This window comes from Phodopus roborovskii, unplaced genomic scaffold (genome assembly GCF_943737965.1).
Source record: "Phodopus roborovskii unplaced genomic scaffold, PHOROB, whole genome shotgun sequence".
NCBI lineage: Eukaryota > Metazoa > Chordata > Mammalia > Rodentia > Cricetidae > Phodopus > Phodopus roborovskii.
Window position 1 is genome coordinate 6,335,461 of NW_026126611.1, and position 25,337 is coordinate 6,360,797.

A 25,337-nucleotide genomic window follows, 5' to 3' on the forward strand; every position below is an offset into this window, starting at 1 on the left:
GGCCTCAAAAAACATTCGAGAAAAAAAAATGTGTCTGTGCGACCCATGTGTAGATTCATTTTTGCCCTAAATAGTGTGTGTTCACACAGCATTTCCACTATACCAGCGAGGGGTGATCTACGTGTGCGTGTTCTACGCGAACACTTCTTTTTCAGAAAAAGGACTTGAATGTCCGCAGAGTTGGAATCATTGGGGGTGTTGGAACACACCCCAAAATTCTCAGGGATGACTGTGAGTCGCTGTTTTTTTGTAAGTGCAAGATCTTAAGTGGGACTTTCTTAAGCGGTTCGTCTGTACGTTACCGACGTAGTGTGGCTGTTCTTAATGTCAAGTGACCTACACTCGGAGTTACAGTGGGATGCAATTTGCAAGTGCGTGCAGTGAGCACTAAGCTTGTACACGCCACACCACCACAAAGGACCCCTGCTTCCCCCCAGCACACTTTCCCTTGCTTCCTTTCTCCAACCTAAAATTTCTTTCGTAAGGGATAAGTTGTATCCCCCCAAACAAGGCTTAAACTTATAATGCAAAATAGTATCTTAAACAAGTGCTGTGAGTCCTCTGTGTTGACAGAAGAACTGACTGAGGGAAGGGAGGTTGTACTGGAAAGGAATTTATGTAGCAATAGGGGGACCTAGAGGGACAAACATCTTTTTCAGTGTCTCCCAGCATGAGACTGTGGGCCTTCACGGTGTACAGTAGAGAGAGCTGTACATGTCCAGAATAAACGTCAAGAAGCAACACAGAAAACGTGGGCCATAAACAGTCCACCCCATCTCTGGGTCTCTGTGAACTTGTTGGTTTTAATACTGATCAGACAAGCCGGGCAATTGAAAGTCTTCTGAGAAATGCTCTACCCCAATAAAAGGACAAAGGGAACCGTTTAATCCTTGCAGCAAAGGGCTAACAATTAAAATGCCCGATTAAGCTAACTAACACTTTCTCTCCCTCCCAATATAAGCCCCAAATGACACACTAATTCTAAAGTAGTCATATGATTAATATATTGATAACAATGTAGGCAAGTTATTAATATCAGTGGTAACATGTCAGCCTTTGGAAAGATTGATCTCAAGGGGGACTTTTTAGAAACAGCTGTGCAGACAGACAACCCTGAAAAATCGTCAACTGAATGTCGCTAAACCCAAAGGCATGATTCAAAGTAACCCAAAACAAACGGCAGGGATGAAGAGAGAGGAAAAGCCAATACACGATGCTTACTTGTTGGTATAGTAACAATGAAGGCTTTGGAGTGTGGCCCCGGGCCTCTCCGGTTTGTGGCACGGATTTTGAACAGATAGCGCTCCCCAGGCTGCAGGCCGTCCACCATGGCAGAAGTGGTGTGTCCAGAGAAGGTGAGGGACTTTGCTCCAAATGGCTTAAGGGCCGGGGCGTATGAAAGAATGTATTCTGAAATGATTTGGCAGACAGTTGGAAGGAGGGAGATGAAAACAGTCTTGTGTCCAGCAGACAGACCGTGTGGGCAGAACCGATTAGAACGCGCATTGCCGAAGCTAACACCTGGCATTGCACACCTGGCCAGCGGTTGCGGCAGAAGAATGGCGTGCAAGGAAAGCTCACACTCATTAGAACCCTTGGAAGTTACAAGCAGGCAACTTGCTATTTAATGAAGACACGGGGTGGGATCAGTTATCTTTATACAATTGATTAATATATATATTATATATTATATATACATATAAACTAATATGTATATATATTAGTTTAGGGGTTTCTGTCTCCTTACAAACTTTATATAGTGGCATTAGCATATCTCAATGTAAGAAACCAAGGGATCCCAAAAGTGCTGACTCCCAGAAACTGATTCTGAGTAGCTACTCACATCAAATTTCATTTACCAAATGGAGTGACTGAGTACATTAACTCGGGGGGAAAAATGCCATATTTGTCATAAAACTTCCCTCTAGTAAGAATTCACTCTATGCTGCTGAGACTATTTCATAGTATTTAAAACTGTGAAGGAAAAGTCACTCATGGAGCTGTGTGGTCCCTAACGTTTCCACTTTTATTGGCTTCTCTAGAAGCACAGAGTGCCCTTGGAGTTTGAAAATCGTGGATGGTCCAGTATAAGGAGCTGTTTCTTTTATTACATTATAAATTTTGTTTAGATTTATTTATATTTTTAAAACTTGTTCCTTATTTTATGTTTTTAAAATTTAATTATAATTACACTATTTCCCCTCTCCCCATCTCCTGCTCTTCCCGAGTTGCTAGCCCTGAAATCATGTACATACATATAGCATTAGATAGGCTGAGAAGTTTGTAGCTATATATTTAGAAATATGTACATATATATATATGCAACAATAAAGACAAAGTCATATTTCACAGTGTAATTTTAATGTTCAACAAAGAATTGTCCTTGCCTATTCTCTCAATGATTTAAGATTCAAATATCTTACCAAGTTAATATGAGAACGGCCTCAGAAAAAATCATGCAAATCACAGAAAAATAAAGCAATTACTTGAGTATGGGGGAAACCTTCACCTCTAAGGTCTGAGCTTTAAAAAGTACACTAAAAGAAATCTTTCAACCAGGAATGTCTTTGCACTATCTGTCTTTTCTCATAGAACTAGTTAGAGAGCCCCCAATGCTATAAAACCTTATAATTATGATTCATTAGTGGATTAAACTAATCTAGAAAAATGCTCACTATGTTTTATGTTTCCCAGACACAGAAAATGCTCCCCAATTAATTATGAATTTTAATCTCACGATTATACCCATACTGAAACTAAAACGGGTTTAAGATACATAAATCTTCCATCTTAAAGAACTCAGTAGCTATCATTTTTGACAAGATTTGACTGGTGATGGGTGGCTTCCTTTGCCATTAGTTGTGATACACACGTGAGACAGAAAAAGAATGAGTTGGGGTAATGAAAGAAAATAAATCTACTAGATGGACAGTAACTGCAGTCCTTATACACAGGGAGTCAGTGTTTCTGACTTCATAAGAACCGCAACTTAAAGGGACCAGCTAAATATATGTTCTCTTCATTTGTCTCTGTGCGGGATGTGGACGAACTAAAAGAAGAATACATATTCACTCTTTCTAAAAAGTGAAAAGGAAATAAGTATAGAAAGCGTCCTGCCAATTGTCTTCCTGGAGCCCCATTGTCCTGTGAAAAGACACGCTGCTTGTGAGCCAAGTCGTCTTATGGTTGAATGGGGGGGAAAATGAACCGTTTAATAGTTTCCATCAGGAAATTCTCAGAGGAGACTAGTCATAGTTTTCCGTGTTTCTCTAAGCCTGAACAAACTGTTCTGAGCTTTTCTTTTGGGTGTAAGAGAACTAAATTTTCCTCTCCCAAACCTAACATGGCAGTCTGAATGTAATTGGCTCCCATAATCTCATAGGGAGAGGCACTATCAGGGGTGTGGCTTTGGAGGAGTGGGCGTGGCTTTGTTGGAAGAAGTGTGTCTCTATGGTGGCAGGCTTTGAGACCCACACACAAGATGTCTCAGATCACTTCCTGTTGCCTGCGCAAGATGTAGAACTCTTGTAGAGCTCCTTGTCTGCCTGTTCGCTGCCATGTCCCACCATGATGATAATGGACTGTCCCTCTAAAAGTGTAAGCCACCCCAATTAAATGTTTCCTTTGTAAGAGCTGCCGAGGTCATGCTGTGTCTTCACAGCAGCAGAAGCCCTAACTTAAGCCACCTAGTAATGACAAAGGAGATTCTTTCACTGAATAACGATTCCATCCTTCCCACCGTGATGTACTCATCAGCAAAGCCGGGCAGAATCTAATGTGAGTCCTTAAAATGTCTCTGGATTTCTAAAACTTTTACATTGAAACGAGACGATGTCTGTGCTTTCTTAACAGTCCCAACAGACTACTTCACAACTCCACCAGCTGTACGTGTCTCATCCTAATTTTTATTATTTCAAAGCTCCGATAATCTTTTTCTCTATTTTTTTAAAAAAATCCTTTCCTTGACCCAAATAAATCAACACAGACTGAAATTTAGGGAGCAAATCTGCTTTCTGGAAGTCATGACTTAAGGTTTTCAGCCCCATTAAAAGTATTTGTGGTCTCATTAAAGACCTTCCTGGTTCCGGCAGAACCCTGCCGACTTCTCCTTTCAGGCACGATGGGAGACTCTGGATTTAGCACGGGGTGTAAAGGTTATGAGAACACGCAATGCGCTCAAAGACCTCTCCAGGGTGGCTATCCTGAAGTGCCTGCCTACAGGATGTGAGAAGAAAGTCTGGCAGGTGACAACATTCACCTCAAGTCCCCCCTCACCAGACTAGTTTTAGGTGGGTCACCAAGGGAGCATTGCTCAGAAAGGCCACTCGGAGAACAATGAGGAGAAGCCTACCTTTCACTTTCCCCTCAGCCTCCGGCAGTGCATCCCAGGACACGGTGACAGCAGTGGGCTTGCCACTGACTGGCCAAACGTTCAGGTTCTCAGGCGCTGTGGTGGGAGCTAGGAGACGATGACAGGGAATGGAACATTTCACAAGGCTCTCATGGTCCTTCTGAGTGGAAGTAGAGGCAGGCCCCTCACATGCTACTAAAGACATACTTACTAAAGAGATAGTGTGCTCACACTGGTGGCACACAGGAGGTGGTTCTACACTAGCGTTTCATAGTGACTTAAGGTGTCACTTCCACCAACTCATGCGGTGAATTTAGACACATCTAGAAACAGGCTTTTAGGAATATTCCAGTTTTCTCTTCTGGACCAATATTACATCTGCAACATCCTTTTGCAGCTACAACCTTTTTTTTTTTTTCTGACAAGAACTCAGTATGTTGCCCTGGCTGGCCTGGAACTTGTAATATAGACCAGGTTAGCCTTGGATTCACATGGAACCACCTGCTTCTGTGTCCCAAGTGCTAGGATAAAATCCATGCCACCATACCCAGCCGAGAACAACCTTAAAAGACGCAGTTCTAGCTGTTGTTGAATTACAGCCTTGGCTACACAAAAGATTTTCCCCCAAACTCAGATATAACCTCAGTCTCAGGAAGATCACACAACAAAAGCTGTGCCACCCAGGGACATCCGTGGCCACAACAGCAACTTACATACTGGAACTTGGTAGGTTCAACACGCCAGAAGAACATTTTGGTGGAAATCGGCTATCAGAATACAAAGCATGGACCCAACAAAATTGCTCCTTACCCTCTCTCATTTCTCTCTCTAATTTAATAGTTCTAAACCCAAGCTCTCTCTCTCTCTCTCTCTCTCTCTCTCTCTCTCTCTCTCTCATAGTCCTAAGCCCAAACTCTAACTATCCATACAAACTCTACTAGGAAGAGACTTTAAAAACTGCCAATGCCCCCCCACCCCTGACTTCTTCAACAGTGCTAGGTCTCAGTGCAGGAGTGACCCTCGGTCGAAACGCCAAGGCTATTTCAGATACAAACCGGATTCCGGTGTTCTCTGGAAGATGGATGCACTCCACTTGCCATCTCGTTCGCCCTGTGAAATCCGGACTGCGAATTCATACACGGTGTCTGGGAGCAGGCTGTCCACCAGCACTCGCCTGTTAGACACTTGCTTGTAATCCCATCTGGCCGACTCCCCTTTCTCTCGGTAGCGCACAGTGTACTGTCTACAAGACAAGAACCCAACAACCACACTGGGGCCCAGAGTCTTGGAACTGAGATCTTTAGTCTCCTTCCGGTTTGTTTCCCCCTAGTGGCTTTTGGGAGTAAGCAGGGAGGTATGAGGGGAGGAAAAAAACGTAAACTTTCAACTGTCACTGACTCTAAGAATCTGCAGCTGGGATCCCTGGAAAGTGTATAAGTCAGACCAAGAAATATATTGCATTGTTGTCCAAGACTAAAAATGTCCCGGCATTCCAAAGATCAAACAGAGAAGACAGAAGTAAGGGGTAAAGGTAGGCAGGCAGAATTTATGAGCAACTAATTTCTCAGCGATGTGTGTGCATATGGGCTGAAGAAAGTGATAATCCCAAGAACCAGAACTGACTCCAGGTAGCCAGACACACACATGCACGCACGCACGCACGCACGCACACACGCACATGCATGAGCACACAAAAAAAAAAGTCTCATTCCATGCTCAATGGTATGGTCTGCACCAAACGTACTGATTCTCAAAAACCCCAGACAGCAGACATCCATGACACTCCCAAGGGCAGCCAACCAAGAAGTCTGGCAAGAGAAGGCACCAGCTGAAGACATGTCGCAACAATGAACAAAGCAGTCCTTCTAAGGAGAGTGTAGCTTCTTCTGGTTTCCAGCAAGATGTTGGGAACCATAGCCCAGAGGTAACCATGAGCTCTTCCAGTGGGGGGAGAGTATATGGGTAGACAAATGCAGTCACTCTTCTGAGTCCCCAATAGAAATGTGTCATTCTACCAGCAGTCAAGGCCGTCCTGTACCTACTGTGGATGGCGGTGTGTACACACAATCTGAGCATTATGTTTCTTTTATTTCAAATCGAGTCCCCCTTTCCTGCTGTAGATAGGGTCAGAACTCAGTACATAATAACCAGATCATAAACCTTTGCCTTCTTCTTGGTTGTATAAACTATCAAGTCTTGGAACACAGGAAAAAAAAAAATCTTTTATCCATACCCAGAGGGTTTCTCTGCAATGTGGCAAACCGTAAGTCCCACATAAAGACTATCCTGACTTGATAAGATTGTTTTTGTCTGTTGCTACTGCAGATATGTGAATTCTCTCCTGTGAATTACATACCCAGGCCCTGTTTGATTTGCAGAAAATAGATTTCCACAGAGTCCTGGACCATTCAACAGCAAAAGAGGGGCCATCACCCACACAGGAAAGAAAATAAAATCAGGTCGGAGAGGTGGGTCAATGGGTTCTTCCACGGGATGCGAGTTTGGTTCTCAGTACTTGCATGGTGGCTCACAGCCATCTGTAATTCCAGTTACAGGATATTTGATGTCCTCTCCTACCTCTGTGGGTGCCCATCATGCATGCATGGTACACATACACACACGCAAGCAAAACATTCATGGACAAAAAAAAGTAAAATAAATACATCTTTACAAAGTTTAAAAAGAAAATTACTGAAGTCATTCGAAGGCCAGAGAAGCTGCATTTCTCACACATAAAGATAAGAAATAAGTATGTGTACCTGGACGCGACCACTCTCTTCTGCTTTTCCACAAGAGGATCCACCCAGGCTACGAGCACGGACTGGGATGACATGACCCGGACACTGATATCTTCCGGTAGATCCAGCTCACTGTCTTCTGAAATGAGAACGGGCACACAAAAAGGCTCTGTACTGAGTTCCTCTGGCCAAGCCCCGCCTACCTTGCAGTTCCTCGTGCATCATTTATGTAAAATGAGACGGACAGAAAGCTAAGTGATTGTTTTGTCTGTACAAAGGGATGTGATGGTTTGAAAGAAAATGGCCCCCAAAGAGAGTGGCGCTATTAGGAGGTGTGGCCCCCGTTGAAGTAGGTGTGGCCTTGTTGGAGGAAGTGAGTCACTGTGGGGGTGGGCATTTGAGGTCTCTTTTGCTCAAGCTTCCCTCAGTGTGACACTCATGCAGTCTCCTTCCTGTTGATGGGAAGATGTGGGACTCGCTCTGCTATCCTCCAGCACCATATCACACCACGATGTTAATGGACTGAGACTCTGAGCCTCAGAATCTCCACCCCTGTGGTCATGGTTTCTCTACACAACTAAGACGGGGGCAATCTCCACTCTAGCTTTTCCTAACTGTTGTCTGGGAAGTATGTAGTTCACTCTAAAAGCTGCCCGAACCAGTCACACTGCAGAAGAGGTAAAGGGGTTGCTATACCTTAGTAGAAAACACCGCAGGAAACTGGGTGTGTGTGTCTCCACGCAGCCCCAGGACAACAACCCTTTCTCCTGCTTTGTTCAGAGTCTCACTTGGGACAATTAAGAGAAGGACTAGGCAGTGCCCTTCCATGGAATGATGCCTCATGCCCTCTTGCGCTGCAAAGCAACTGTGCTAGGAAGCTATCCATACTACTCAGTGAAGCAGGCTTTATCAAAAGAGTTCTCCTGCCTCTACACATGAAAGAAACATGCTCGGTCCTCTGACAGGCTGCTCTACAGATCCCTTCGTTCCCCTTGAAACCCACCAATCCCATCATCCCATCACAGCCGGCACCAGGTGGAGAACAGCGTTCATACCAGATCACGGTTTCGCCAACTGCCTCCTTGGAAACATACCTGAATTCTTGCGTTTTGTGAGGGCAGCCCTATAGACGGGCTGACTCTGCCCCTGGGAGTTGGTGGACTGCAGAGAGACCACATACACCGACTCAGAGGCTGTGGACCAAAGAGCAGGACATGGAACAGTGCCCCCATTCCTCAGGCACCTGCCTGCCCTAACAGCCTACAGCCCCTCCCCTCACCTGCCCCTGCCCCAATTATGCTAAACATTTCACTGTCTTCATTCAGTCCCCCATCATGCCTGCAAAGAGGTCCCTATCACTGTCTTTATTTCATGGGAAAGGACAGGATCAGAGAGGCAAGACAGCCAAAGCTACAGAGTAGTTGGGTCTTCCAACCAGCTCTATATGACTCTGGGTCCCGGTTCTTATTAACTTCAGCTGCGGTAGGAGCAGGCCCTAAGCAGCTGTCAGAGATACAGCAGCAAGGACCCAGCACCAGATGTGCACTTCTCTCTGCCTCCAAAGCGACACCAGCATCACCACTCAGTGACCCCAGGGCACCCCACATTCACCCCACCAATGCCATCCTTGGCTGGCTTATTTCTCTGTTGTATGAGAGCAGAATACCACCTTCCACTTCCCAAGTGCCTCCCATCTGGCATCTGCCTGAAGGTCTTCAGACTTGCTTGTCTTCCATCATTTACCGCTCCTACCTAGGGCCTGATATTGTCACCCTCTCCCTTCTGCGGTCCTGAGGTCCTTCCATTTGGGGTCCGTTGACTATCACTTCGACATTGCTGCATCTCTCAGGGATTTCACTGACATGGAAGACCACCGGTGTTTAACGATTGCCTAGGAGTGAGATGCTTTGCTGATGTGACTTCACGCCAGTCTCTAAGGTTCCCCAGTGTGTGTCCGCTTCCTGTGATGCCCCGTGGCCGGTGGCATCTCTGGGGTGAACCGTGTCAAGGTGCTGAGCAGACTCGATCACAAAGACAGGCACGGCAGACCCTGGAGAATTCCCTCACTTCCACCCTGCCCTGAAGCAAGCTTCTGCTCAGGTCTTCTCTTCACACGAACCACCATGAGAAGCTCAATCTGTTCACGAGAGGATGATTCAAAAGCTAACACATCGAGGAAGAAGCCTGAGAGGGGCCTACCCTGTGAGGTTACACTGGGCTTAGAGCTCACATATACCTTAGGTCCAAATTTGCTCAAGTTGAGGCAGCAAAAGGACAGGTTCATTATCATCTTCGGGCGAGCAGAGGTGTAGCACTAAAGAGAAGAAAAACTAGCAGGACCAGGGTGATGCCAAATTACATCGGAGTGTCTGATGGGAGTGAGACATGCATTCACACAAAAAAACGCTCCATGGGAACAACGCTCTCCCACAGTACCGGACGTGCAGAGTGTTTCTCCTTTTTGGCTGGATAGCTTGGTAGAGTTTGGTCCATATCGCCAAGCCAGAACTGAAGGGCGCACATTACGAAATCCTCAGGCAGCAAAGGGACAGCTCAGGGACAAAGGACTGGAAGTGATTCCAGATTGTTCTGTGGCTTCACGCTGAGTCTCTTTTTCTACATCTGTTCTTCACAGAGCACACCCAGCCTGGATTCTCCTGCTTCCTCTGCTCTCTCGGCAGAGGCGTGGGAGAAGAGAGCTGGCCTAAGTCTTTTGCTGGAGTCGGGGCTTTGAGACAGCTCAGAGGTTCTGCACAGCTCAGAAGCACTTGCGCCTCCTTGTGAGGACCATGTGGGCACAAAGAATACCTCTCCTGCTGGGATCACCCACTCAGGAGATTTATACACACTCTCCTGGAGTGTCCAGCAGGAGGCCGAACACCGCATCTGATAAAGCAGAGACTTCTGGGATGCTCCAGAGGGAGGAGTACAGCCATCTGCCCAGGTTCATCACCAGTTCATATCTGAGATGCTCACACGGCAGCATGGTCCAGGCAGCCAGGACTTGGGGTCCTGGGGGCTAGCAGACTGTCTGCCTAGGCTCCCTAAGGATCTATTCTTAGGTCCTTAGCAGATGAGCTCTCAAAGCAAAGCAGCCGTGCAGGCCAGAGGCTTTATTCCCCGAACTCTGTGTCCAGGAAGCAGCTCTCACCTAGGGATGTTCCCTGAGCTCATTGTGCATGGTGGCCTGGCTGTGAGCCCCTCTCCTCTACACCCCCGATTCCACGCCCACTGCCTATCTTCTGCATGCTCCCACCTATCTTGGAGAAGAACTCACCCTGTAGGACAGAGGTGCCAAGCAAGACACGCCATACCCCCTCCCCTGGGTTACACGTTTGCACTCCGCGGGCCTTTGTTCCTTCCCACCCCAGTCGCTGTTCCAACCCCAGCCTCCACGCCCCTGAGAGAAGCAAGCCTCCACCGCCCACACCATCAAGTTTGCAAGAGCCTGAAGGCACCTGGCTACACTTGAGTGAAAAGACCAGATGTCTTTCTAGAATCTTCTGAGTGGGCCCAGGAAGCCATAGCCTGTCCTTTGCCTGAGTATTGGCCCCTTGGGAAATAAAGGAAGCCTGAATCATGGGGACTAAAATACTTATCACTGGTTAAAAAGCAAAAGGCAAGGGTCTTTCCAACTATCCAACTAGCACAAATCGGATATGCTGCCAGGGTCACTGTGGACCCTTGAGTCTCTGTAGTCTGGCTCCCCCCAAGGAGGATGTATAAAGGAGCCCAGGTAGTTAGGGGACAGGAGCAAGGATAAGAGTGGCTGGTCTGTTGTCATTTCCTCGGGGGCCACAGCATCTTCTCAGAACATTGTTTGTGTCCCTGTATAGCTTGCTAAGAAAGGGTATGACCTATTAAGATGGGCCCCCCCGTATCTCCTGTTCCCAGCAAATGTCCCCAGTCCTAAGAGGCTTCACTCAGCTGTCCTAGTGTCCAATCTCAATGGGACCCAGGGTTCAGGGTCTCAGGGTTTGAAGAAAAAGCTGCGAAGAACAAAGTGATGAACACAGGACAGTGCTTTCCCTCCCTATCACACTCCACCGCTAGCAAAGCGTCCCGGCTCAAGGCATCCGTGTGTAGAAACAGCTTAGAAAGTGCGGTCCTGCCACCGAATAAAAGTTAATATGATGGAGGACGCGGCAGGATGTGACAAAGAGGTGTTGTGGTTTGAGCGAGAACTGTCCCCAAGGGCTTATGAGTTTTGGCACTTGACCTCAAGCTGGGGGCACTGTCTCAGAAGGTGGCAGATCCTTCACAGGGCGAGGCTTGCGGGAGGAAGTGTGTAGCCAGAGGCAAGCCTCCAAAGTTTTGTTGCTGGCCCCTCCTTCCTGTTCACTCTGCTTCTTGTTCGAGAAGTCCCAGCTGCACAGTCCTGCTCCCAGAGAGCCACCAGCCACCATGCCATCTGCTCTGTGTTGGGTCCCACCCCCTCAGCTATGAGCCAAAAGAACCCTAAAGCTGCCTTAGAGGGTCATCTTTTCGCAGCAAGAGGGAAAGTCGCTAATGCAATCATTGTGGCAGGAGGTACGCCCCACAGCTAAGACAGTGTCCTGTCTTGAAGGAGCTTCTGAGTACTGAAGTGAATTTCAAACTCACCGAGCTTTTTAATTTCATGTGACCTCTCATCTCTGGTCAGTGGGACGTAATTCATCTTCCGGCCACTTTCTCCATAGCCCAGAAGAAAACCCCGAGATCTGCGTGGACTCTTGGCTCCAGACAGGCGTGGTGCCTTCCATGCGACGGACAGCCTGTCGTCTGAGGCTCGGACACGCACACGCATGGGTTTGTTGGGCACTTCCTTTTCTTAAAAAGGACATGACATAGAAACGATTAAACGATGCGGCACGTGGCGCTTACATCACGTGTGTGAAATCTCTGCACACATTGAGCCTCCTCCATTAATTAATTGCTGGGCTTAAAACACTCGTTTTGGGTAAACTGCTCTGTTAAGTTCAAGGGTGTACTCTCTCCACACAGACTTCTGCTTCTTGCCAAGAGGTCTCCTGGACTTTAAATGAAAACATTCCTTGTGGTAGGGCTGCCAGCAACAGATCTTGGAGACCTTATGATGTCCCTTTTCCTCTACTTCCCCCTTTAGGCCAGACAGGCTATATACTCTTTGGTGAGGGCTAGCGGTCGATATTAAGATACAGCAGAGTCATTAGTGATATTGACAGCTGGACTCCAGGAGGCTTTTGCTCTGTCATGCTGAGAAGATGGCGATCTTTGCTCTAATGAGCTAGACTAACCAATTTCGACCTACCATCTCTATTCCCGCCCCCATGTAAGCCCTGCCCCGCAACAAATCCTGGCTATGCCCTCGCCGCTGCCAATATCCCCAGGGTCTCCGGCTTTGTTATGAACAGGTTAGCCAGTTCCCAAAAATCTCGAACTGACCTGAAATGTTCCCATTGTCAACATTCTCAAAGCAATGTTTCCCGGGGACACTAGTGAGTGTTGAGAGCTTTGGTCGGTGTGCTTACCGACACACGTAAACAGCCATTTCAGACTGTTACTCTAAAATGTCTGCCCATCCTCAATGTTGTCCACCTAAGCAGAAGACCGTGCTTTTGTGTGGTGCCTGGGGCTGCTTCACAAGCTGCTGGGTATCCCTCGTTAAAGGCATCTGAACAGTATATAAGTTGTAACAAAAGTTTTCCCCAATATACAAAAGTTTAAGCAAAATGCGATGAACATGGGACCTCTGTGAGTCCAGGGGGAGACAGTCACTGCTGTGTAAGGCCAACATTCTCAGTCTGCACTTGGTTTTCATCTGAGTCCTCTCTAGTCAAGCAATTTGAAGGAGACCGGGTGTCCCCTGAACTATTCTGTCCTTGAGGATAGCTGCCCGTGGGAATCCCCTGGCTCATTAGCAGAATTCAGAGCAGTGATAAGATGAAGACCCTTGAATTCCATGGTGATAGGATCAACAAAGGGGGAAGAAGGAAGTTCACAGGGCAGCGGGCTTCGTCAAGACCACACAGGCTTGTTGGCTGTGGTGTGCGTCCTGGAACTCCAACATATAGTAGTGCCTATCAGACATTAACTGCACAACAGCTGTCCTAATGGACCATGAGGCTCCTGCACCAGCGGTTGCCAATCTTCCTACGGGGGCTCTAGAATGCCTCCAGGCCCCCAGAATGGCTGATAACCCGTCACAACAAACAACCTACGTTAGATAGCACCTTAAAATCAGCAACAACCTCCTCCATCTGCATCCAGGTTGCCCACATCGTGCCTCGGGGTCAAGAGTAAAGTCATTCGTGTCCAGAAACAAGCAGATAAAGTCACAGGGCCATTTAGTATCAACCAGGGGTGTGAATTTGTGCATTCAGATCCTGGCCAGTACCTGGAGTCAGGAAAGCATTTTCGGGAGCAGAAGATACAATCTAAAATGCAAAACCAGGTGATAAGGAGAAAAGTCGAGGGAGACTAACCTCCACACTCCCCAGGCTCACTGATGCCAGGGAAAACATTATAGGTTACAGAAGCCAACGGGCCTTCACGAAGGACAAAAAACCAGCTTCAAACATCCCCCACAGGGCCCTTCATTCAGGTCCAGCTCACCGGGCCCATGGGATACGTCAGAGACCCTGCCTTCCTGCTTCCTCAAATGAGGAAGCTACCAGAAGGACAGGAAAGCTATGCTGCAGTCAGAAGTGACTCCACAGGCCACCACCAAGCTGCCAGCATCTACACCCTACAACTGGCTCTTGAAATCCACTAAGCCACCAACCAGGAGAGAGGCAAACACCTTGCTGTACCCTGAGGCCACTCGGGGTGCAGCACTTGATCCCTAAAAACTTTCCCTCAGAGTTTTCACAAGACAGTGAAGAAAACTATCTCAGTCCCCCCCCCCCCCCCAACCTGGAGAACTTCTGCTCCTGCCCAATCTGTTTTCTCTCAAAATCCTCAAGATCACATTTGAATTTTGCAGACTGCCACCACCAAATGTTGGTGTTTGCTTTACGATTAAAAAACAGCATTTCCAGTGCCTGATTGTGGGGACGGGACTCCCACTGGAGGTGGCCCGTTTTTCCTCATGCCTTTGAAGGGTCCTGATCCCCGAGGTCCTGGAGGCCTCAGCTCCAGTGACTCCATAAATTAAATTCAGAACGTCACTCTGTCAGTCAGCAGATGGCTTGGTTATTGAGCCCACCAGAGTTGACCATCAGAGACAGGCTCTATCAATGGCTGCACATACTTCACCACATGGAAGTGGAGCCCTGCTGTGCTGCAGGATGCCAACTCACCCACAAATTACAGAAGAGCTGACTCTGCGCAGGTCAGTGGAGAAGCCCTTGATAGGACGGCAAGAGTCAAGAGTCATCTACAACCGCCTGTGCGGATGTGTCTGCCTTTCCATGAGTCACGGGTCTTCCCTGGGACTCCCACTCCGTAGACAAGGCTATTGTCTAGGCTCCCTTCAGTGGCAGCGGCTTATCCAAACACTCAGGAAACCAATGCCAGATGCTAATAGCCATGTGGTTCTGATGGCAACATCACATCTCACTTGTAAAAGGAGCTCGGGGTTAGCTCCTGCCAAGTCCAGCCCAGTGGATCCCATTTCGGAGTCCCCCTAACACAGGTGAAAGGGTCGCCAGCTGTGAAGGTTCCCTGTGCTCCTAATGGGTGAGTCAGACCCCACAGCTACCCTGGATCCATCCGGTGGTGTGTTGGTGGTTCATCCGAGGCTCCTCGGGACAGTGCAGGGCCAGCCTCCTAGACTGTGGAGTCTAAGAGGGACCCCTGTGAAATATTCTAGAGAAAAGCATGTCTCCTTTCAAAGGTTCGCTTTGGTCTTTTGGTTTTTGTTTGTCTGTTTGTTTGCTTGTTTTTTTTTTCTTTCTGGAATGGTTTTAATGGAAGTCTTCTTGCATTTGCTTCATCTAGGGATTGAATGGAGAACAAGGCATGTGTTTTCTGAAAATGAGAGGCCTGGTCTTACTGAATGGATGCTTCATGTCTTCAGCCTGTTGCCTTTAGCTGGTCCCCCATTTGTAAAACAACCCAACTGTAACTTATGAATAGCTTGATAAGAAGGAGGCCTAGCTTTCCATGACTACCATATTTTTCAGGGTCCTAGAAAAATATGTTGGCTTTTATTAAACTATAGAGGTCCTTCTAGAACATTTGTTCAAGGCTGCATGGGCAATGACAACCCAGTCTCTCTGGCTTTTAGGCACACTGGCCCTGCCCTAGGCGTAGCCACTCACATGGCAAGAACCACGAGCCAAAACAGACCTCTCTCTTATTCTAGCCTCAGACATTGTGCTTTAACCACAAAAGAAACAACCAGATGAGCAAGACAGCAAAAGGTTAAACTGTTTTTTCATGATATCATGGTTATTTCCGTGTCAAAGTATTTGTGCAACGGTATGTGTCAACCTTTTGAACCAGGCATCGGAGAGGCTGCTGGAGGGAAGGCTCCAAAGAGAACTCCAACCCCAGATTTGCCCCGCTGATTCATTGCGATTTAAAGACAGTCTGGGAACGAAGCCAGTCTTCAAAAGAAGGGGTGACTTGGCTTTCCCCCAAAGCAGGGAGGAGAGATGGAAGTCACCTAAGGAAGATAAGTGATGTCACTCGTTTATTCCCAGTGGAACAGGGAGCCAGCGCACCCGGCAGAAGGGAGGAGAACACAGACCAGGAGAGAAGCTTATGAAAGTGGCTACCTTTTGCGACAGCCATCTTGGAAGAGCAAAAAGTAGTTGTTGAAGGGCAGGCAGATTCACTGAAGCAGAGGGCCCAGCCTGAGAAGCACAGCTGTGATGGTTGAGACAGCACAGGTTGGCTTAGCTCTTTATTTCTCTCCTCTGGTCTGACTATTAGAGGCCAAAGAAGGAGCACCAAGCAGCTGAGTGGTCCTGGTGGGACCAGAGAAGGCATTTCAGAGAGGGGAGATCGTTTGAGTGCATGTCTGGGTTGAAGCAGAGGAGAAACAAGCCAATGGTGGCCTCGGGACTCTGCGGAGGGGAAAGGCCTGCAGAGCCCTGAGCCTGACAAGGTCTGGAAGTAAGCTCATGGTGTGTTGGATAGAAGAAACAATGTATCTGGGTTAGAAGAAACAATGTATCTGGGGTAGAAGAAACAAGGTATCTGGGGTAGAAGAAATAATGTATCTGGGGTAGAAGAAACAATGTATCTGGGGTAGAAGAAACAATGTGTCTGGGTTAGAAGAAACAATGTATCTGGGGTAGAATAAACAAGGTATCTGGGTTAGAAGAAACAAGGTATCTGGGGTAGAAGAAACAATGTATCTGGGTTAGAAGAAACAATGTATCTGGGGTAGAAGAAACAATGTATCTGGGGTAGAAGAAACAATGTATCTGGGTTAGAAGAAACAATGTATCTGGGTTAGAAGAAACAATGTATCTGGGTTAGAAGAAACAATGTATCTGGGTTAGAAGAAACAATGTATCTGGGGTAGAAGTAACAATGTGTCTACGTTAGAAGAAACAATGTGTCTGCGTTAGAAGAAACAATGTATCTGGGGTAGAAGTAACAATGTGTCTACGTTAGAAGAAACAATGTGTCTGCGTTAGAAGAAACAATGTGTCTGGGTTAGAAGAAACACGGTATCTATTCTGACAAAGGGGGAAGTTCAGAACTCCTGCTTGAGCAAGAACCAACCTAACCCTAGGTCTATGGCAAGACCTAGCAGTCAGAAACTAGGAGGTGGGGCTAGCAAATGGGCCAAGCAAATGGACCATCATCATGGAGATTGATATGGCCCAGGCTGCCTAATGTGTAAGACATACTTCTACATATATGCCGGCATGTTCCGGGACTGGGGGAGCAGCTGAAAGGCCAGTGGCTATAATAAAAGGGAATGTCTGGACCACAGTGCTGGTGGCAATGGCCAGAAAGGAGTGGTGTACACCACACCCAAATTAGGTGAAGCTATCACTGAACTATTGAAAGCCTAAAGAACCTTCGTAATACAATGCAAAGACGTCATGAAGCAAGACTCAGACTTTGTTTCAGTTCTGGATCCAATTCAGCTCCACAACTTGAGGTGGGGGGGGAGCACAGAGGACTGGATTTGTTGGAAGCTATAAAAATTAGATATGAGCATACTCTGCACTAAAATTAACTAGTCTGTCACATGGTTTTCCAAGATGAAATTTGGCAAAGGAAGAATACCTACCCCGGCTGCTCACTATCAAAGCTGGGACACAGCACAGTCCTGACCCCAGAGGCCTACCTCTATGTGACTTGGTTACTCGGGAGCCAGCTGCTGAAAAAGCTAATACAGCAAGCAGCAAAGAATTCCAAAATAAATGATAGACACCAGTGTTCTAGAAAACAAACAGACTCATGACATCACTTCTCTGCGATGTGAAGAGGGAGAGACAGGCTGACATCCCAGAAAGTGGGTTCGGCATAAAGAACAGAGGAAACATTCAGATGGGTTGGAAGAAACTGGGGATACTGCCCAGGAACTGTGTTTTTGCTTAGTCTGTTGTTTCTGAGTCCAAACTTTTCGTATTTGTATGAGCGACCAGACTCAGTCACTTAGTTCCCATCCAAGCTCCAGGACACTCCTCCTCCTCCTCTTCCTCCTCCTCCTCCTTCTCCTCCTCCACCACCTGGTATTACTTCACCATCTCAGTTTGACGATACCATCTTATCACCAGGGTTCCCCATCTGCTTATTCAAGGTTACTGTACAGTTTATTTCTTTCATAATTTGTGATTATTTTATTCTGTCCTCTCAAAATTCACATATTGATGCCTTAGCCCCACAATCTCAGAAAGGGGCTACATTGGGATATAGGGTCCTTCAAGTGATGGTCACATTTAAATGAGGATATCACGGATACCCTCATCCGACCCAACTGGTGTCCTTTCAGAAGGAAGGGGTAGAGATTCCCAGATGCTTGCTGTCTCTGGCATGAGAGAGAAGGAAATCTGGGTGAAGACAGAAAGAGGAGGAGACCATCTGCAAACACAGAGAATCCTCAGGGTTCAATCCTGCTCACACTGTACTCTTAGACCTCCACCCTTGAGCATTTTGTTGTGTGAGCCCTCCACATCCCCAATGGTGGCGGCCCTAGCCAACACCAGTCTGCCGCACTGTGATTCACTTAGCTGCTTCCTGGTTTTATTTCCCATTAGTGTGCATATTTCGTGCCAATGAGCCCTCCTCGTCCATCTTGTCCCCGGGTCTAGAGACCTCTGGATCCTATGCCTGCAAAGCCACGGGCACTGGAGGGAGAGATTAACAACTAAAGTTCTATTTTTAGGTAAAGAATATTTTCATCTGATAGGTCTAAGCCAGCAAAAGGAGGCCTTCTAGAATTTGAAGTGAAACCCTTGTTTTCAGCTGATTAAAGAATGGACTCTCCCTTGATTTCAAACAGATCACTGGTGGAATTCCAGACACTCAGCAGAAGGACCAACCAACTTCCTGCAAGGCCTTTTGCCCAGTGCTGGTGCTGAGGTTGCATTATCTATTTCTGTTTTTAAAGGCAAATGTGGTCCTGTGCACACAGACCTGGCACCATTCTGAATGCCTCTTTTATTTGTCTGAATTGTTATCCACTTAACCATTGCCCTGAACAAGAAATGGCTTTTTTTTTTAAGCCAGGCAGTAGTGGTGCACACCTTTAATCACTCAGGAGAGAGAGGCAGGCAGATCTCTGTGAGTTCGAGACCAGCCTGTTCTACAAGAGCTAGTTCCAGGACAGCCTCCAAAGCCACAGAGAAACCCTGTCTCAAAAAACCAAAAAGAAGAAGAAGAGGTGGCTATTTTTTTAAGTCTCAAAAACAAAAGATATAGGTACCATGACAATCAGTCATGGATAATTTTCTACAAATTCTTATTATTTTCATTGACAATGAAATGTCCTGGATACAATGAGTTATTCCGTTAGTGTTTGAGGTGTGGCCTACATCATATGCTACAAGTCCAGCTAGGGATCTCTTCTAGTATCTGTTATTCATTATGAATGGCAAACAGAACACATGTGTTCTAACAGAGCACTTTGCCAAAAGCTCCTATAGAAAGAACCCGAATGATTTCAGGGTATATAAAAGCAACAATGAGTTAGAGCATCAACTTCTTTGATTCCCAAGCCCTAATCTGTAACACTCGGGAGGCCATGTCACACATGTACAGACATGTTCACATCCATACTTTCAGACGTACGCATACACTCCCACTAAAAGTGGCAGAAGAAAGTGATTGTCTATGAAAAAGCAAGAAAATTCCTAGTTCTAAAACTTACGTCAGATCAAAAGTATAAAATAAACACTTAAAAATACAAATATGAGGTTCAGACACAAGACACATACACCAGTGGGTAAAATGTTTGTGTCTGATTGGTTGCATGTTAGTCTTCAGGAGTAAACATGTCTGACATACACATCCTTTCCTATGTTGCCTTATCTTTCATGTGTAGTAGTTCCCCTACCATCCAAAGATTTCCCAGGTTCAATATAAGCAACTGTATCCTCCAAAAAAATTAAGTGGAATATTCTAGGAATAAACAATTCATAATGAAAATGTACATTGTTCTGTCAAGTGTAATGAACTCTCCCATTATCCTGCCCAAGACATAAATGATGCTTTCATCCAGTTTATCTATTGTGTACATACTGGCCCATTGTTTACTACCTTGCATCTTTCTGAGTCATCAAATTGGCTCTTGCAAATAAATATCTGGGTCCTTTTGTTCTAGTAGCATCTCCTTATACATAATATCCTACTATTAGTATCACCGTGCCTAATTTGTGTTACTTTATCACCTGCATGTTGTATCAGCTCGTATTCCTACCCTGAGAAGAAGAATAAATACAATACAGCAAGTTACTCTAAGAGGTGTGGGAGAGGGCAGCCACGTTCATGTTACTGTTATTGTGCATGGTTAAAACTTTTTTATTTATTATAGTTAGTGTTAAAGACTTATTGTACTTAACTTCCAATTTCTAAATGGCAGTAGATATGTAAACAGAGGGGAAAGTAGAATCTGTGAGTTCAGGTTCTGCTAGGAACATGCTCCCTGCAGATAAAGGAACTTTCTCTATTGCCAGTGTGTGCTAAATTTAAACCCTGGTCCCTTTTCTTCTCTCTCCCAATCCTCTCCACTCCAATACTCTCTGTATAATTCAATTCTCACTCTGTAGAATGACTTCCAAAATCATATCTAACTCCTATTCCCTCTTCCAGCCCTTCAACTCCACTCGGCTACAAAATGTTTTCCCGGCAGCAGCCCATAGTTTCCCCAAGCCCAGCACACCTGAGAGTAGAGCACATTGCCTCCCCACTAGCCAGCTTCTTTAGCTCATTGTTTTGGATAAAAGACTCTGACAACCGTCTGCCCCAGAAATACTGATTTGAGAAGCCTATCGTAGTCATTGGTTTTAACATATACTCACCTTTCTCTGAAAAACACCACCAGGTCAATGGGCTTCAACACATGGTGCACAAAAATAGAGCATAGCTCTTTGCCCCTTGCATTTGGGTTATGACCCAACCACATTCTGAAATAGTGGCATTCTTGTGCATTTTTGTTGTTGTTACCATCAATTAAATGCCATCAAGTAACAGCTCGTAAGAAATAGCTACTCTTCTGTCAGTAAGTGAAACGATATGATCAGACAACACCAATGTCTACACGGTGGCACACACATACGCAAATATGGGGCAGAGATGGAAGGCAGGGATCTGGCAAATCACAAAATATTCCAGAGGATTCCAAGAGAAGTACAGGACTTGAGGACACACAGTGGCCGATGGGAGCCATCGTCTTTAAGGGTCTCGGTCAATTACACTGTTCACAGATGAAAGGCTATGAAATTTCTACCTGGGACAGTTCTACCATCTCAGCCACCACATTTGCTTGTCAGCAGGTGACAATCTCTGGATGTAAACACAGACGCTGCCCACATGGGGACGGGAAGGCACAGGAAGCCACAAACAACAGCAGCTGCGGTCTGGGCCACCAGCATGTGCATTAGTTTAGCGATGGGGACAAGATGAAGGCTTGTGAGCACATGTGTGTGACAGAAGCCCAACCCTCTTGGGAGATGTGGCTTCAGTGAAGACAAGAGCCAAGTGAGCACAAAGTACCTGTGGCGGTCTCATTAAATGGTCCCGGACCCTTAATGGGAAAACCATCACTCTTGATCCATTCACCTCCTAGATTGGGGAAATGCAACTGGGTAGTTAGAAACAAGGTCTGCGGGCTTCTCAGAAGTTCAGAGCATCCTAGTCAAATGGTCTTTCAGAAGGGTGTGCTCAGGCTGTGAACAACGCCATACCTAAGCTTTAGGGACAACGCAATGAGCTGTAGGGTCTGCACACGGCTAGTTGAGCCATGGTGGAAAACACCAGGCAAAATGTTTATAAGCTGCACCAAAACTATTTCCAAAACAGGGGTGGGGGGAACCAAAACCAAAACCAAAACCACACACACAAAAGACCCCTCTCTCCTAATTTTCTGTGTTTGATCTTGCCATACAAGCCTACATGTTCGTGATTGTTCAGGGATCGTTTAGTCATTCAAATTTTAACTTTTAAGTTCTGTTTATTGATTGATCCATGCCGTGCATGTGTGGATCAGAGCACAACTTACAGAAGTCGGTTATCACTTTCCCACTGGGAGGGCTCTGGGGATCAAACTCAGGGTGTCAGCCTTGGTGGCATGTGGCTTTACCCACAGAGCCACCTCACCAGTCCAACAATTCTTCCTGTCCTTATTGGTGTGAAGAAGCAAGGAGAGAGGCTCCCCAGTCTAATCAGCAAAGCCTAGCCTCCCGTTACAGGTCAGACTTACCGGGTGGGCTCTCGGCTCTGTAAACGGGGCGGCTCACTCCACTGTGGTTCTCTGCAGTAACCAGCACAAAGTACACCACCCCTGGCTCTGAAACACACGGTTCGCATCAAACCACTGTCTCAAGCCTCCAGAAACACACACTTCATTCATTAACCACCTCACTTACACCACTTATAACCAAATATAAAAGGCCAAATACAGTAGCAAGCCCAACAGTAGCTTTCTCTTCGGTTTTATTAAAAATCGCTAACTTTCTCCCCCAGGCAGGAGAAACATGGCTGACCCTAAGAGCATCAGCTTCATTTAGTACAAGGTGCAGGCAAGTGTAACCAACCTGGATTCCTACGCCACTGATGACAGAAAATGTGAGGTTTTTAATGTGAACTCAGGAGAGGAATTGGGACTCACTGACCACATGGTATCCAAACACAGTGTCACAAATTGCTAGCACTGCCCATGGAAGCTTCAAATGGAAAGATCCAAGGAGAAAATAATAATAAATAATTATCAATGAAACTCATAAAATCTTTGTTGCTCCACATAAAGCTTCATGGAATTTTTCTTTTGCACAGTAAAATGTTCCCCAGGCTATGTCTGCCTGTGGTTTTTGACTGCTCAAAAAAAAAAAAAAAAAAAAAAAAAAGGCTAAAAAAATATTTCCCGGAATTCTGAAAATGCTAATCTTGAAATAATTAGGTTTTGCCTTTTTACTTTGGTCTCAGGGTCAAGGCAAGTAGCAGAGGTCTCTGTGGCTGAACCCCTGAAGCTGCTGGGATTCAAAAGGAAACCGATAGGGTCAGAATCAAAAAGGACACATCCCGGACTTTAGAGTGTTCAGAACCAAACTAAACAACACCAGTTTTCCTCAAATGGATGATTGTGTCTTGACAGGTAACAGGGGGGCAATTCCCTACAGAGCATGGGCAGAAATGAAGGGCTGGAGAGGGGTGTCTGCCATGTTGAAAACACGAGCAGTCACGGCATTTCTCAATGTCGGGGGCCATTCTTCTAAACAAAACCTCATTCAGTCCTTGAGCCAGAAGATCAAGACCATCTGGGACACCTGCTTTGCTCAAGCCTGACTTCTGTCTCTCTGTGGCAGAAGCTGGTGGCATTTAGGGTCTGGCACAACCTGCCGAGCCAATGGGAAAATGTTCCAGGCCCCAACAGGATACAGAATTATGCTTTGCCAGGCTTTCTGCACTCTGGACTCATCTGAATTCCCCAGCAGTGGAGGCCACATGTCTCTGACTCCCTTCCAGTTAACTCGTGATTTACTTGGGAGACCGTGTAGTGGGTGGTACAGCTTTTTATCATGTGTTTTTCTTCTCCACAGCAATCACAACAACCCAGCATTTAAGCAAATATGGCCCTGCTCATGCCTTTGGCCTGATAGCATCTACGCTTAACCTCACAGCTGGACTGGGGGTGGGAGCCACAGGGCTTCAGAGGACTGTGTGTTTAGATGGAGGTGGGCAGAAGGGAAGCGGTCTGTTTTACACATTTTCTGTTCAGTTACCCAAAGAATGCAGTGGTCCCCAGCAGAAGGTGAGGAGTAAGTCCAGAGACATAGCCAGGGGCAGTCTAGAGTTCATGCCAGGCTCTAACATGGCATGAAGGAGGCTGGTGTTCTCCAGCCGGCTCAGGGGCATCCTTGTGCTCAATCTCAAAGTTGTAACCTAACATGATGGTAGAAATTTTAGCAGGAGAAAGGACGGTTCAGAGGCAGCATCCCAAAGTCAGAACCCAGTCTCGCTAGAGCTCTCCCTGTAAGACAAGCCCACTGAGGCAAGACTTAAAGTGTCCCCAGCTTCCACAATCAACTGAAAATAAAGTTTTGGTTTCAGCAAAGGTTATACTCTCCTCATGCCTGATCTCCTATGTGACTTTGCCAGGACATGATACAGTTAGACGTTGGGCAACTTGGGAGCTAGGGGCCCCAGCCACTCGCAGGTCAAAACCTGCAAATAAAAACTCTGACCCTCCCAAAATCTTAGCTACTGAGAACTTGCTGCTGCCTGGGAGCCATGTGGACAACGGGAGTCAAGTAATACCTATGCCCATATCATATGGATCATATTGAATTAATGGTAAATCAGTTATAACTTTTTTTTTTTTAACTGAGATGCATGATTTACCAGGGAGATGGACCTCTCACAGGCAAGGGTGGGTGACATCGTTGGAGCTTGTTTTCTGCAGTCATGATTTAATGCTGCAGCCTTTGTTTATACATCTCTCAAAGACAAGGAAAGTCTGTTCTAGCATCATTTCTGTTGCTGCGATGACACACTCTGACCCAAAGCACGTAAAGGTCATACTCCATCATCGAGGGCTATTGGAGCAGGAACTCAACCAGGCACTCAAAGCAGAGACTCTGGGCAAATGCTGCTGGCTGGCTCACTTTGCAGGGCTTGGCTTTTTTCCATGGCTCAACTGCCTAGGGATGTTGCTGCCCACTGTGGGCTGGGCCTTCCCTTACCAGTTAAAACCCAAGACAGTCTCTGGTAGGCATGCCTACAGGCCGGCATGATCTTGGCAGTTTCTCAGTTGAGGCTGTACTCTAGATGGTAGCATGGCTTCTCCTCTTAAAGAGTCTAGGTTGTGCTGGGCTGACAGTTAAGGCTGAGACAGGTGCCACGTGAGGTCGTTTGCTTGTGTAATTGATAAATGCTAACTTCAAACAGATCCGTACATTACGTCACAGAAGCACGTGGTAATGCAGAGCTGTTTACATATTTTACACATTGTGACTCACCCAACCTTTTCATGATATGGGGAGGCTTTGCAGCTCTTCAGCAATTTTCCCCAAATGTCACAAATCCCCCCCCCCCACCAATCCACATATGAGCAGACCCACACCATTCAAAGCAAAGTTGTTCGGGGGTCAGCTTTGCTTGATTATTAAATGGCTGATGAATGGGAAATGCTCACATTAGGCTATTAGACCATCTAATAGTCAGGTTTCCACAAGACCAAAATAAATATATAATTAGTAAATAAATAAATAAACCTTCTATTTCGTTTTGAGGTTAGGAATGCTTGAGTTGAGTGTGAGGGCAAGAACCCTCAGAATAACTTTATAATGAGTCTCAGAATTAGGCTTCCCATTTTCCAGAGAATCCCTGTTAGCCAGGGCCAGCCACACCCCATCTTGCAGACAATTAATCCTAAGAACATAGCTGTAAATGCTGACCCACAGTGAGCCGTGAAGAGCGTGTCACTTACCCACGTCCTCAATAAGGAAGGAGTTTGTCTCCGCGTTCACCTTGATGTACTTAAGACTTTTCAGTGACTTCCCATAGGCAATGTTGTAATGCTCCACGGGTCTACTGGTAGCATCTTTGGGTGGGTCCCATGTGACCTTCAGGCCCATTTTAGTGGACAGCAGTTTCACATGCCTTGGCTTCAGTGGGTGCTCAACTATACAAACAGTGAAACTGTGAACTTTACAGCATGGCAG

The 25,337-nt window shown here is 46.3% G+C and overlaps 1 protein-coding gene across 1 annotated transcript in view; it reads right to left on the minus strand.

Moving 5' to 3' along the window:
- The window catches only part of Fndc1 (fibronectin type III domain containing 1), a 69,972-nt gene that overhangs the window by 28,486 nt on the left and 16,149 nt on the right, over window positions 1–25,337 (minus strand). Inside the window, exons 2-10 of the mRNA XM_051206148.1 lie at window positions 25,103–25,297; window positions 21,878–21,964; window positions 21,172–21,240; window positions 11,692–11,898; window positions 8,184–8,282; window positions 7,111–7,228; window positions 5,407–5,594; window positions 4,352–4,459; window positions 1,222–1,410 (exon numbers count right to left, since the gene is read on the minus strand). Coding sequence (XP_051062105.1) covers window positions 1,222–1,410; window positions 4,352–4,459; window positions 5,407–5,594; window positions 7,111–7,228; window positions 8,184–8,282; window positions 11,692–11,898; window positions 21,172–21,240; window positions 21,878–21,964; window positions 25,103–25,297 — 1,260 coding nt within the window. The remainder of the gene's footprint in view (window positions 1–1,221; window positions 1,411–4,351; window positions 4,460–5,406; window positions 5,595–7,110; window positions 7,229–8,183; window positions 8,283–11,691; window positions 11,899–21,171; window positions 21,241–21,877; window positions 21,965–25,102; window positions 25,298–25,337) is intronic.